This window comes from Schistocerca cancellata, chromosome 11, assembly GCF_023864275.1.
Source record: "Schistocerca cancellata isolate TAMUIC-IGC-003103 chromosome 11, iqSchCanc2.1, whole genome shotgun sequence".
Classification (NCBI taxonomy): domain Eukaryota; kingdom Metazoa; phylum Arthropoda; class Insecta; order Orthoptera; family Acrididae; genus Schistocerca; species Schistocerca cancellata.
This window is the reverse complement of record NC_064636.1, coordinates 39,574,902-39,589,082: the sequence shown is the minus strand read 5'-3', so window position 1 is coordinate 39,589,082 and position 14,181 is coordinate 39,574,902. Positions and strand designations below refer to the sequence as shown.

General features: G+C 42.8%; 1 protein-coding gene across 2 annotated transcripts in view; it reads left to right on the top strand.

The window, feature by feature from the left end:
• The window catches only part of LOC126108527 (poly [ADP-ribose] polymerase tankyrase-1-like), a 52,208-nt gene extending 43,903 nt beyond the window's left edge, over window positions 1-8,305 (top strand). Inside the window, exon 4 of one of the 2 annotated variants that reach the window (XM_049913802.1) lies at window positions 7,670-8,305. In XM_049913802.1, coding sequence (XP_049769759.1) covers window positions 7,670-8,213 — 544 coding nt within the window. In that variant the 3' untranslated portion in view covers window positions 8,214-8,305. The remainder of the gene's footprint in view (window positions 1-7,669) is intronic. The other variant, XM_049913803.1, reaches the window with a different exon arrangement.
• Window positions 8,306-14,181: the final 5,876 nt, after the last annotated feature.

Sequence of the window (14,181 nt, the reverse complement as noted above, 5' to 3'; positions counted from 1 at the left end):
CTCCCTCCTGCTGTAGCCCCCCTCTGCTCCGCTAAGTTGCCAGCACGTGTATCCAGTTTGTGGTGGGGATCTGGCTCACATCCCCCCCCCCCCCCCATTGCCCCTGGTACCTGAGCTGTTGCCTTCCCACGTATGCTTAGGGTGGTTGCTTGAGCATCAGAATTCCTGGCAATAGCAGCCATGCTAGATGGCCCTTGCTGTGGCTGTGTGTTGCCCACGGGGAGAGTCCCTGATTGGAGGGTGCAACATTATGTGATTGCCTTATCATTTTAAATCCTTCACTAATCGAGCAGTTGCTTGGCAACAGCTACAGTTAGCAATTAATGCTGCGAGAAAGTAAAAGGTGAATGACGTGTGACGTAACGTGTTTATTCCGCGAAAAACGGACAGAATAATTCTTTTTCACATTCTTTTGATGTAAGAGATATTTTTGATGTAAGAGATATTTTTGATGTAAGAGATATTTTTGATGTAAGAGATATTTTTGATGTAAGAGATATTTTTGATGTAAGAGATATTTTTGATGTAAGAGATATTTTTGATGTAAGAGATATTTTTGATGTAAGAGATATTTTTGATGTAAGAGATATTTTTGATGTAAGAGATATTTTTGATGTAAGAGATATTTTTGATGTAAGAGATATTTTTGATGTAAGAGATATTTTTGATGTAAGAGATATTTTTGATGTAAGAGATATTTTTGATGTAAGAGATATTTTTGATGTAAGAGATATTTTTGATGTAAGAGATATTTTTGATGTAAGAGATATTTTTGATGTAAGAGATATTTTTGATGTAAGAGATATTTTTGATGTAAGAGATATTTTTGATGTAAGAGATATTTTTGATGTAAGAGATATTTTTGATGTAAGAGATATTTTTGATGTAAGAGATATTTTTGATGTAAGAGATATTTTTGATGTAAGAGATATTTTTGATGTAAGAGATATTTTTGATGTAAGAGATATTTTTGATGTAAGAGATATTTTTGATGTAAGAGATATTTTTGATGTAAGAGATATTTTTGATGTAAGAGATATTTTCGAACAGTTACTCATTTTCTCTTGTCTCTTGTAACTTGTTGGGCACGCATGTCTTGCTGCCGTATTATTATTGTTAAAAATAATATTATTTTAGTGTAAAGTTAAAGAGCAATACTAAAAGTGCAATACGGCATAGCAGTAGATTTATTGTGTGACGTGTATGTGAAAACGTCAAAGGAATTATTTTCATTACGAGAAGAGAAGTGCCAGTCAAAGCGGCATCTGTGTTAAATCCTTCATTGCAGTGTAAGTTTATCTATTAATTACCATTAATTCAGAGTTAAATGGAACTGGTGTATGGACTATGTCTCACTCCTGCATGAAGTTATTTAATTTTCTTTATGTTTCTGCCAAATAGAGAGTTAAGTCACGAATTCTTTCGTTGAAATCGGACGGAAGTTGCATGCGTCAAAATATTTTCTCTGCACCATATTCTACTGGTAAATGAATGATAAACTACAGTCCCTTAGGAAATTCATTTTGAGCTATCCAAAAATAATTATTTTGACTAGGCGTTTACTCTCCTGCAATGCAACTTCCAACTGATCAAACGATCCAACAAGAAACAGCCGCTCACGGTCGGCATTCGCAAATATATTTCCACCGCTGATTATTGCTATATGTTACAGCACAAAAGTAAACATATTGTTATAATTAGCGACTACGAACAGGGACATTTATAACTGTATGTTTATGTATACACATTCCGTAAACATATCGTTATAAGGGGATGGTATCAAGGCAGACACTTTGCGTGTGAAATGTATTAACATCCAAAAAGAACTGGCTGTTCTTCTACAGCTGTCTCTTTAGTTGGTAATGGAGCATTGAATGCTGTTTCTTATGCCCCTGCAGCATTACCTTCTCTGGCTACACCCTGGGAGGGATAGTTTGTGGGTGACACACATTCCCCACTGCCTGGTCTGCACTAGGACAGATGGGGACCTGTTCACTGCCACAGAGCTGTTATTTTTTTTGTTGAAAATATCAAAGACAAGGTTGGCAAACTGAAGTCTCTTAGTAACATGTGGTCGGATCAAAACTACTTCTGCCACCCAATCATTTGGCACTTAGTTCTTGCGATCATCTTGGTGACATCCCGATGCCTATTATTCCTCGCCAGTCTTTGAATGAGGTCCAGGAAGTTATTTTTCATACAGATCTCATCCTTAGAGCTGATGACGACCTCTGGGCCAATCTGGAATGGCAGGGTATTAATTTTATGTTTAGATAGATCGTAAGTACAATTGTCCCAACACTGACGCCTTTATCCTGGCATTCGAGGGAGATACCTCACAAAGAGGTCGAGCTTATGTGTAATGTGTGTTGTATAAGTATTTCGATCATTTATCTTACACTGTGGCTTACCAGAAATGAGTCTTCACACTGTGTGATGACTTCTACCGTTGCCTCTGTTACATCTATCCCCCTTCTCCCTCTAACTTATCTCAGTCCTCCACGGCTCTCCCCTCCCTTCCCCGGCGGTTCCCATGTCTTCCACTCTGGGTGCCACTTCCACTCTTAGGCTGGAAAAACATCCCCCTTCTTCAGTGCCTGTGGTTATGGGGCTCGCTCCCAGGACCCCTCCTCAGAGCTTTTAGGCTGGAAGCCTCCTACCACAACCTGGCCACGGGACACTTAATCTGTACGCCCTGAGGTCGCCTGCTCTGTCTGTTCCAGATCTTGCCAAAGCCTGTTCTCTCTCTGTGACCTGCCCTCCTCATCCTATGAAAGAGAAAAAAAAGGAAAAAGTCATGGGACAAAGTGCCTCCAGTGCTGACACCTTTGTAACCTGAGTCTAACCTCTTACATATGGATCAGTGTGCTTATTCAATGGAACTGTAATGGGTACTAGTCACCCCCCAGGGCTGCAATTGCTTATTGCTTGTTAATGGGTAGCTTGTCACTCTCCAGGAACCTCATTTTACTGATGCTCACACACCAACCCTTCGTAGTTTCTGTGCTTTCTCATGGAAGCAGGCAAACCCTGTGAAGGCTTTCTCTGGCATTTGTACATTGGTCTGTATGGATATTGTTAGTACGCGGGTCCTACCGTACCACATTGGAAGCAGTTGCTGTACAGGTCCACTTGGATCATTTGGTCATGGTTTGCAATTTCTATCTCCCTTCTGACAGGTCACCTACATCTGCTACCCTAACTGATTTCCTTTAGCAAGTCATTCCTCCCTCCTTATTTGGGGATTTTAATGCCCATCACCCTTCGTGGGGCAGTGCATTATCATCTAGTCGGGGGCTCCTTTTTGACCAATTTCTTGTGGACCGTGACCTATGCCTTCTTAATGATAGTTCCCCCCTACTCATTTTAATGTCACATATGGCACTTTCTCTGCCATTGATCTATAGTGCTCCTTCTTCCTTCCTTGCACTGGTCACCACACAATGACCTCTGTGATAGTGACCACTACCGGTTGATTCTCATTCCCTTCCCGCCTCCTGATGACCAGGTTGCCCCACTGGACTTCTTTCCATCGTGCTGATAGGTCTCTATATAAACTACCAGGTCGTGCTCACTATTTTTTATCAAGTTCTATTGATGAAGTTGGTGATCTGTATAAGATAATCTGCACAGTCGACATTGACATTTCCTGCGTGACAAGCCCCATTTGCCATTGGCCAGTTGCACGGGTGTTTGTGTTGTCCTCATAATTCCATCCAAATTCATGAAAAGTGGCGAGATTGGACTGTGCTCAGATTGGGGAAGTGTAAGAGTGCAGATGACCACGCAGTTGAGTGCCCCACAAACCAATCATCATCATTTCCATGGGGGAGCACGGCCAGTGCCATCGGTATCTGTGATCATCTTGTCTGGCAAGATCTGAAGCTGCACCCATTCTCTGCTGGTCTTTTCACCTTTAAACTTCCTTGCGCGAAGCCCATTACTTAGTCACACAGAGCAAGCAAGTGTGTTGAATATTTTGTCTCCTCCCTAGGTTCTTCTGTCCCTTTGTCACAGGTATGCGCTACACTCCGCACTCTCAGAGGTTGTCAACGGCAGTCTTCCATTGTGGACCTTGCCCTTCCAGCACCTCTGTACAGAACGATCAGTTTTGCAGAGCACCCTGCTACTCTTTTTGTGACCCCATCAGTGTCGGTCATCTATCCAGTCACCTTCCTCCGGAAACAGCAGGCTGAATCTACCCGATTATCTTTCACTCCTTGTCAGGTGTAATCCTAGAATGAATCTTTTGCTGAGTGGGAACTTCTTCAGGTCCTCTCTTCGCACTCTTGGCCCTGATTTCATCCATAACCGATTACTTCAACACCTCAATCCTCCACGACGACAATATCTCGTTAAGGTGTTAAACTGCATTTGCCTCCAAGGCATTTACCCCTTCCCCCACCTCCAATGGAGAGGGTCACTGCCTTAAGACTGGCAAGGATATGGTGACATTTGATAGTTACTGGCCAATCAGTGTGACCAATTCACCATGCAATTTACTGGAATGGATGGTGGTTCGTTGGCTCAGTTGGGCCCTTGAGTCTCGGGGACCTTTTATCTCCTTACCAGTGCAGCTTTCAGGGCCGGTCCCTGATGGATCAGCTGCTTTGATTGGAAACCATTCATGCCTTTTTTAATCGCTGTTGCCATCTTGTCACAGTTTTCTTCAATCTTCATAAAGCCTACAACACAGCTTGGTGCCGGCACATCCTCATTTCTATTTGCCAGTCCCTGTCCCACTGGTCTTAACTTTCTGCGGACTCAGGAATAAGGTGTTCCACAGGGCTCTGTAGTGTGTCCTTTTTCTCGTTGGTATTAATAATGGACTTCTGGTTCTACCAGACCGTTGGTCACCCCTGTTCTGTGTTTGAGCTAGTCTCACTCGTCGGTGCCTGCGAAGTGACAGCTCCAGGGTGCCATCTGGCAGATTTCCTCGTGGACACACTCTCACAGTTTTCAATTATCTCCCCTTAAGTCGAGGGTGGTCTATTTCTGTTGTGTACTACAGTCCATAGTGATCTGGAGCTCTACCTCGGTGCCCAGCACCTGAACGTAGCCCACCAGTTCCCTTTCTTCTTTCTGACAACAATGTTATTTGGTTCCCCTCTGTCAGTCATCTGAAGGGGTTGGGTGTTTTCAACGTCCCTAGCTTCCTTGTCCACACCTCTTGGGGCTCAGATAGTTAGACGCTTCTCTGCCTTTACTGGTCATTAGTTCTGTCTCATCTGTGCTATGGTCGTCAAGTTTATGGATCAGCTGCTCCTTCAACGTTTCTCCTCTTGGACCCAGTTCACCATCATGGCACCCGTTCAGCCAGCAGTGCCTTTCGCGCCTGCCCTGTCAATAGCTTTCTGGTTGACACTGGGATACCTGCCCTATCGATTCAATGTTCCCATCTCTGGTTTCTTATGCCATCACTTGCTGGTCTCCAGCTCACCTACCTTGTTCTATCATTTTCACAGTTTCAGGCTGTCACCTGCCCACCTTTGGATAGGTTTACTGGTTGGGCTCCACCTTGCTTCTCCCTGCTGTGACTTCTTTCTCCACCTTCTCTCACTGTCCCTTGGTTAGTTCCCCGAATTCGAATGGATCTCTTCTGGGGTCCAAAAGCCTTCATCATTCCAATGGTGTTTTCACTGAGCATGTGATCTCATGTCTTCATTTGACATGGAACACCATCTCTTGCCTGCCCCTTGTGGGGCATTTACTGTGGAACTGATGGCCCTCTGATGCTCTGCTTCATTAAACGGACTTCATTCACCAGAGTTTTGTTATGTTTGGGCTCGGTGAGTGGCATTCAGGCTGTCGCTGAATTTTTTGCACCACCCCTTGGTCTCTGCCATCCATGATGTTCACTGATTTTACTGATGCTGCTTGTTAGGTTGATTTCCTTCGGATTCCAGCCAAGTAGGTATCCCTGGTAATGAACATGCTATTCATCAAGCTGGGGAGGGCGGGGGGCAGCATTTACCCCCACTCACCCACCAATCCCGTTCTCTCTGATCCCTCTGGGGATGGATTTTCTGCTTTACATCATATCCCTTTTTGTTAAATCGTGGGCCAACTCTTGGGAGACTACCTCCCTACCCAATAAACTTCTTGCAATCGAGGAGATTTGCACAGTGTGTCATTCTCCCCTCAGCCTCTCCCCAGCGGAATCTGCTATCGTCTGCTGTCTTCCTATTATCCATAGTAGATTAGCCGCTTGTTTTTTTTACTACGCAGTGAGTCTGCCCCACTTTGTAGTTGTGGGGCTCTCCTCTAGATGACCCATATTTTGCTGGGCTGCTCCCACATTTTGGCCCTTTGCACTAAATATGCTCCCCTACCTTCCTCATCTCAGGTGTTAGCAGACGACCCTCATGCTATAACGTCTGTCCTTTGTTTTCTTTGCAAAAGTTGTTTGTCGTCTCACATTTAAATCCTCGAATTTTTCTCTGGAATTTGAGTTGCTCAGTTAGCATAGGTGTTAGTTATGGAGGCCTTGACCCCTTACCTCCACACTCACCAGGTTCTCCCCGCCATTTTCCTCACATTTTGTCTGGTCTTTTGTGCAGTTTTGTGTCCTCTTTCTCGTGTCTTTTTTTTCCATTTATCATGATAATGGTATAGTGGGGGTGCTATTACCCCACTTCAGGTAGTGTTTCTGCGGTACCCCTGCTCTCCCAGTTTCCACCCAAACCCTTCCTGTTCTTTCCACTTCCTGCTGCCCAAAGTTCCTTTTACCTCCCTGTTTGCCTGTTACCCTTCCTCTGGACTGGGACTGTTCTCTTCTGTCTGTGTTGTTCCTCTCATGATTTTTGTCATCCTACATCCTCCCCAGTCAACCAGCAATCTGAAGGACATTCCATTGTGGTATTGGCGTGCAAATTCTAGCCTCTGTCACCATTGAACAACAGTCAGCACGGATGTGTGAATCGGTGCCTGCCGTGGAGGCCCATACACAGCCTTGTTCGCTGAACAGTTGTTGAGGAGACACTGTTGGTAGCATGAACAGTTTACAAACTTCTGCTTTTTTGACTTTGCTATAAATAATTATCATTAAAATTGCCATTAAATCTCTTTGTTTAGTTTAAGAGTGTGCTAGAAGCTGTAAAAGATAGTTTCCTTTCTGTAAAATATTGCCAGAGATACTGTGCACAAAGTTGCCGAAAACTCGTCAGTGTACTGTTGACCGGTGCACTATGGGGTCAAACAAATAACTATATCTTGGCAGTTATTGCACTGGAGGAAATAAAACTTGACCAGTGTCCTTTGGGAACGTTCACACACAATTTCGGCTAAATCTGTGATGGTCATTGGCCCCGGTATTATTTTTGTGAGTACTGCCTGTAATTTTTGTTTTCTGCCATGTTGTGTTTGACAGAGGTGGTAACAGGATAGTTAACTCTGCCATGTGACTAGAATTTCACATAGAGTTCCTATGTGAGTGTACTGTTCGTTTTTGTACAAGGATTGTGAGTAGAATATTAATTATTTTTACCTATTTGCCTGAAAGCTGACCCAAGAATGCCCGTACATTTGTGGCCTTACTGTGCCACCTCAGTTCCTGTACATTTTCTTACAGTGTTTCTGGTATGACACAGCCACATGTCAGTTTTGATTATTGCACGCAGCACGTTATTGTTGATAAAAAGAATTGTGCCGATTACGGTTTACTTTGCAGGACGTCATCTGTGGAGCAGACACAGGACTTGGCTGAGAAGATGATAGTGGCAGCTAAAGGTGCCCGAGTGGACGAGTTGCAGAGGCTGGTGGGAATGGGGGCACCAGTCGACGGGAGGGACAACAATGGGTACACAGTCTTGCATCTGGCAGTGATGAACGCAGGTGCAGAATCGGCTAGACGTGGCAGAGCGAACACCTACGCGCAAGTGGCAGCGTACACCGGTGCGGAAACTGTGAAGTGTCTTCTGGACGCGGGAGCACCTGCCAATGTGAAGGACAAGAGTCTGCAGACACCTCTGCACGCAGCTGCGTATCGGGGTGATGTGAAGATCATGTGGACACTGTTGACGGCATCGGCAAAGGTAGACGTTAAGGATCGTTGGGGGAAGACACCGCTCCACTGGGCTGCTGCCACAGACAATGTAGAAGCAGTGAGGGCACTGCTTCTGGCTGGAGCAAACAAGGATATAAGGGATCACAAAGGTCTTCTACCTATAGACGTAGCAACTGCATTCACTAGAGAACTATTCAGTACTTACTAAACATTACATAAATGTTGTTCTACTTCCATACCTCTTAATGATTAAGATGGATATGTAATTAATTTCTGTTGTATCACAGAAAATGAAATAAAGTATTTTTCAGAATTTCTACTCTTAGCTAGTTAAATTTGTTACAGAATGCATTTTGTGTCTCACTCCCCACCCCACCCCAGAATGGAGCAAATTCAATTAAAAGCATTGTAGTATCAATACAGTTAAACATCTAATTCTTTAGGTCCATGTCTTAAACTATTTGAAGCTTACTGCATTTAAGTTTTATCTGGATTCGTCAAAACTAATCATTAAGAAGGGTTGCCCCTAGATACACAGTTCGTGAATAATTGCACTTTACATAAACTGATTTTGTATGTATTTTATGATGCAACTACTCCATGGTAGGCAGTCAAACAGCTGTTAGTGTGCTGTGTTACAATGCTGGAGTCAAGATATATTCTTTTCCGCAATTTTTTGTTACATAACTTGTAAATGAGGTTTTGCCCTTTACCAGTGTTAAAAAGTGTATAGTTGCCCACATGTTGCTCATTCCTGCTCAAGCCTTACTTCTTGTATTGCTGCAATTATTGCAGTGTAAATGTCCCATTTCATGAGTCTTCTGAATTGCATTTTAAAGATCTTCTGTACATTCCATGTTCCCATTCTCTGGTTAAAGGTGGTCGTATTTTGGGATCCACTACCAGTTGCAGGAATATAATTACTGTACAGATCCCATTACAGTCATTTTCATTTATAAAATAATTGTTTTGGACCCCATTACAATCCTGACCTATTTTGTGCCTCATAAGTTTAGTAGATTTCATTACTCCGGTACTGCACGCCGCAGAATTTGAATCCCCGCCAGACGTCACGGATGCCGAAGACCCCTAGAGGTCTCTGCACTATCGCCCGCACTGCGGGTCCCGTCGCGTTTTCCGTCACTTCAACCCCGTGACTGTTCTGGTCGCCGCTACAATAATTACCACCATTCTTCTCTAGATTATTAGGTAATTTAAACAGGTAATCGATTCAGTACAACATTATTTCCCTTTCAGTTCATTTACGTTAATTGTTACTAAACGCAGGGTGATTGGGTTGCTTGTTACGTATTACCTACATTTACTAATGATGATTGTGTAGCGGCACCACAGTTTAAGATAGGGAAGTTAGATTTGGTGCAGTATTTTGGAGTGTACAAGTTACAGCCAGGTGCGGGTCGAATTGCAGTAAGTTACATTGACCAGCAGTTGCGAAATGGAATGGAGGCCACTGGGGCCATTAAACCACTGAAAAGAGTAAATGCAGCGGTTCGCATGTCGCAAGCTGTAAGCAAAAGGTGCCCACTGGTGCAACCGGGGTGTGGGGCGTACGTGACTCGGAGTGATGCGTTAGCGAAACAGAGCTGCAAAGCAGAGTATAAATAGGTGTGGTTTTCTACTGAGATTCATCAAAGTGTGGCAGCTCTCCTGGACGGTGGCGCGTGTCACACTGTCGGGCTACACGTGGCAACAGATCTGGCGACAGCGTCCAGGTCCACGGCGCGTCGTCGGTTCGACACAGGTCGATGCGAGGTCCGCAGCGAGGCAGGGCGGGCCACTCTTCGGCTCGCTACCACGGACAGTCATCTCAGCTCCAGAGACATGCCGGAGACTTACAAGGTGAGGGCCGCAGGTTCGGACGCCGGAACGGGACCGGTCATTGCCGCCGCATTCCCAGCTGTGCCAGCCGAGGAAGAAGCGGCAGCACGGCCGGCCTACGGCTCCCAGCGGAGTTGACGGGGACAGTGGCTGATGAGTCTGCTGCTGGCGCAGCCATCCTGATGTAATTGGAACTCTACAGCTGGCGAATGAGGCCGGCACGACACAGCGTTGCGTTGCACAGGTCGCTGGGGCAGTGGCCTCGGCAATGCGGGGCCTGTGGCGCGGACAGAGGTCAACAAAGCTCTGTAGTGGAGAAAACAAATCGTTTGAAAAGCTCGGACGAGTTTTAGTATGGCACCTCCTGGCACCCGTCCACGACAATTGATAAGCTATGTGGATTACTCGTTTAAGTGGTCCAACGAAAATGCAGAAGTGGCAGCAACTTCGTTCTTTGAATGGTAGGCAACAGCTGTTATTTACATAGTCTACTGAATAACAGGAAACTTAAGAGTGTCTTACGCAGAACTTCACATAATGAATACTGGAACAGGGATGGATTTGTAGGACAGATATTACAAAATGTTAAGCTATACAGTAATTACACCTTCAGTAATATCACAAAGTAATAGGTATACACATTAGTCAGTGAAGTAATCTGGATTAACTGTAAGATATATAATCTAAAAATTGTAAAAATAATGGTTATCTATGTTATTGGCCAGAAGTTTTGGTGCCAGTCTGGGTCATCAAGATAGATTAAATCTGGCCTAATTTTACCTTCTGAGATGAGATTGGATTTTCTATAAATTTGGAAATTTCACAAAGTATACTTTATGTAGTTAACTTAAGATACTGTGGTTTTATTTGTGCTTGGAGTATCTTCAAATCACTGGAGGCAAGTTATGGTGAATAAACACCAATTTCTCTGCATTAAATTGTAATAAATAATTTCGCTTGACTTTGTAACCGAGACCAGCATCAGAGAAGTCTTTACCTATACGCACTACTGCATTGCACCAAAGACAGATTCTGGCAAACGTGGACAAATTTGGGTATTGGGTCACATTAGATAAAACTAAATAAGAAGGCTGCAATTGTGATGGATTCAAACTGTCTAGAAACAGTCAATCCCAATTGCAATCATATTTATTTCTTGACTGTGCCACTATTTTCATTTTCTGCCTTATTAAAGCAGTGCCAGAACGTGTGAATGACAAATTATTGTCTTACTTTGGCTTCTTTCAGTGACAAAGACCAACTTTTACAAATAAGCAAATAACATCATTGCATTTGTACAGTGTGGTTGCTTTAGTGCAATGAACAAGGATAAGTAACTCTAAGCAATAAGAGAAACTAAAAACTCCGGTGAAAAATACAGACAAATAGATTTTACATCTTACCTGTAGTGATGCAAGAGTTAAATTAATTTTTAGAACTTTAATATGGGGTGTCATTTATGTGTAAGCAAGTGCTGCAAAATTTGTATGAAAACAAATTTCAAATACTTCCTGTTATCTGCAAAGAGGAAATAACCAGGGAGAATATTATGCAATTAAGACACTCTCAAATGACTTTTAGCAACATATAACATTTATAAAGAAGATCTAAATCACAATAAATATAATTACAAATCAGTGCCACGATGATAGTAGTAATACGTTGCGTGTAAAAAGCAAATGCAGATCTGAAAGCACTTCAGGCTCACCGAACTTGAGCTAAATGTGAAAAGAGGGAGGGAATCAATGTGGCAACAGAAGAGTTCGCAGAAGTTGCACTCTATAAAGTTTAACAGCAACAGACAGCTTGCTGTTCACAACAAATTACTGTGACACAACTTGGGTAGCCAGTGCTCTCAGCAGCCAACACAGTATCCACATGACAAGCAGCCAGTGGCATACTCATTTGATGATCAGGGCAGAGGCAATCTGACAAAACACACACACACACACACACACACACACACACACACACACACAAAAAAGCAGCAGATGCAATTACCGCTTAAAACAGATTTCTCGTTATACAAGGGGAAGTCAATCGTTATCCGCAATTTAGATATATTTTTGTTTATTTTGGTAGTACTGTCGTTTTATGTTGATGATACATGCTTCGTTTTAAAAAAAAAAAAGCACTGTCTTCAGGCCACGAGTGGCCTACTGGACCATCTGACCGCTGTGTCATCCTCAGTGGAGGATGTGGATAGGAGGGGCGTGTGGTCAGCACACCGCTCTCCCGGTTGTTATGATGGTATTCTTGACCGAAGCCGCTACTATTCGGTCGAGTAGCTCCTAAATTGGCATCACGAGGCTGAGGCACCCCGAAAAATGGCAACAGCGCATGGCGGCATGGATGGTCACCCATCCGAGTGCCGACCATGCCCGACAGCGCTTAACTTCGGTGATCTCACAGGAACTGGTGTATCCATTGCGGCAAGGCCGTTGCCCACCGTGCTTTGTTTATTTGTTGTTATATCTTTGCAATTTTCAAGCTGCTATGTTAGTTTCGTTATTGCTGCTAATCGTGGCTGCTCCGCTCTATATTTGCACCAAAGAAGAGCAACGGAAGGTGTATCTGGGCTGAAATTCACTGAAGACTTTCGGTGCAGTACGGGAACAGTGTAGCTACGAATGGATTGAAAAATTCCAAAATGGTCGCAGAAGTGTTACGCACGATGAAGGAGCCGGACGAATGTTTACTGCCACAAATGAAGAAACCATTGAGTGAGTGTTCACATGAAATGAGTCTCTTAGACAGACGATTAACTATTGACAAAGTGGCACATCATCTGAAAATTAGTCATGGTTCTGCCTATGATCCACAACAGACTTGTTTCATAGTTTGTGCAAGATGGGTCCCAAAACAACTCACACAGTTACATAAACAAAGGCTCTTGGACATCTGCAGAAAACATTTGGATTGCTATGACAACGAAGGGGACAACTTGTTAGACAGTATCATTACTGGTGACGAAACATGGATCCATCATTACGAGCCGGAGAGTAAACGGCAGAGTATGGAATGGAAACATTCAAATTCACTGTGCAAGAAAAAGTTAAAGACCAAACTACCACAGGAAAACTGATGCTTACGGTTTTTTGGGGCACACAAGGTCCAGTACTGGAACATTATGGGGAAAGGGGCACAACAATAAACAATGTACCTTACAGCGAGACGCTTACTGCCTGCAGTTTGAAGCAAACGTCGAGGATTGCTGTTGAAAGGTGTTGTGTTGTTGCTCGACAATGCCTATCTGCAAACTGCTGCCCACACTGCTCAAATACTCCAGAAACTCAAATTTGAAGAAATGGATCATTCTGCATATAGTCCCGATCTTGCCCCTTCTGACTATCACTTGTTTGGTCCACTTAGACAGGTATTAAGAGGCCATCAATTTGCCTCGGACGAAGCAGTGAAAGCAGCGATGCATTCCTGGCATGCAGCTCAACCGAGAACGTTTTATGAGGGCATCAGGAAGTGTGTACAATGATGGACGAAGTGTGTTGAAACGCAAGGAGACAGTCGAAAAAAGTTTTTAAGTTTCCTATTTAATTACAATAAAATTTTATAACTACTTTGCAAATAATAATTGACTTACCCTTGTATATTCAATATATTATAATCTGATGAGCTCTGTACTTCTATGATTTAATATTGTGAATTGGTTACTGAATTACAGTTGATTTTGACAGGTCATTAAGTGTTAAGGGCAATATTTAATTATGAAGTTTGTTCATAAAACACAGTTAAATTTAGAAATAAAACTAATTGAGGGGATTTAATTCTCGGTCAAAAGATAAAAGCAGGAAAAAACTAAATGTTTTTTATTAATTTACAATAACATCTTTTGTGATTTTTTTCTTCGCTGTTTGTTATAAGATTGGCAATGGCTGGAAAAGTATTACTTTAGCAACAAAAGCACAGATGGTTGCACAGCAATCAACAGATTTAATGTTTTAAGCATTTTCATAGTGGGTGACAGACATAAAAGAAAAATTTTCCCAGGTGACTGAGGAGTTTTCCCAAATAGACAACAATTTTCCAATATGTGGTAATGAAATGAACAGACTAAATACAAGTTGGCAAAAGCAATGTACGAGATTTTGATGATTATTTAGTGGAACAGAACAATGACAATGATACTATTACTTCAGTATATAATGTTGCAGCAACATATGAATGCATAAGAGACAGAAAATACTTTTGGAAGATATTAAAATTAAGAATGTAGAAACTATTACAGTTCTTATAAATGAAAACCACTCACAATGGGAGGAACTATCGGCTATTGTAGTATCCTCTGGTAGTGGTACAACTAATCATAATGAATATTTGAT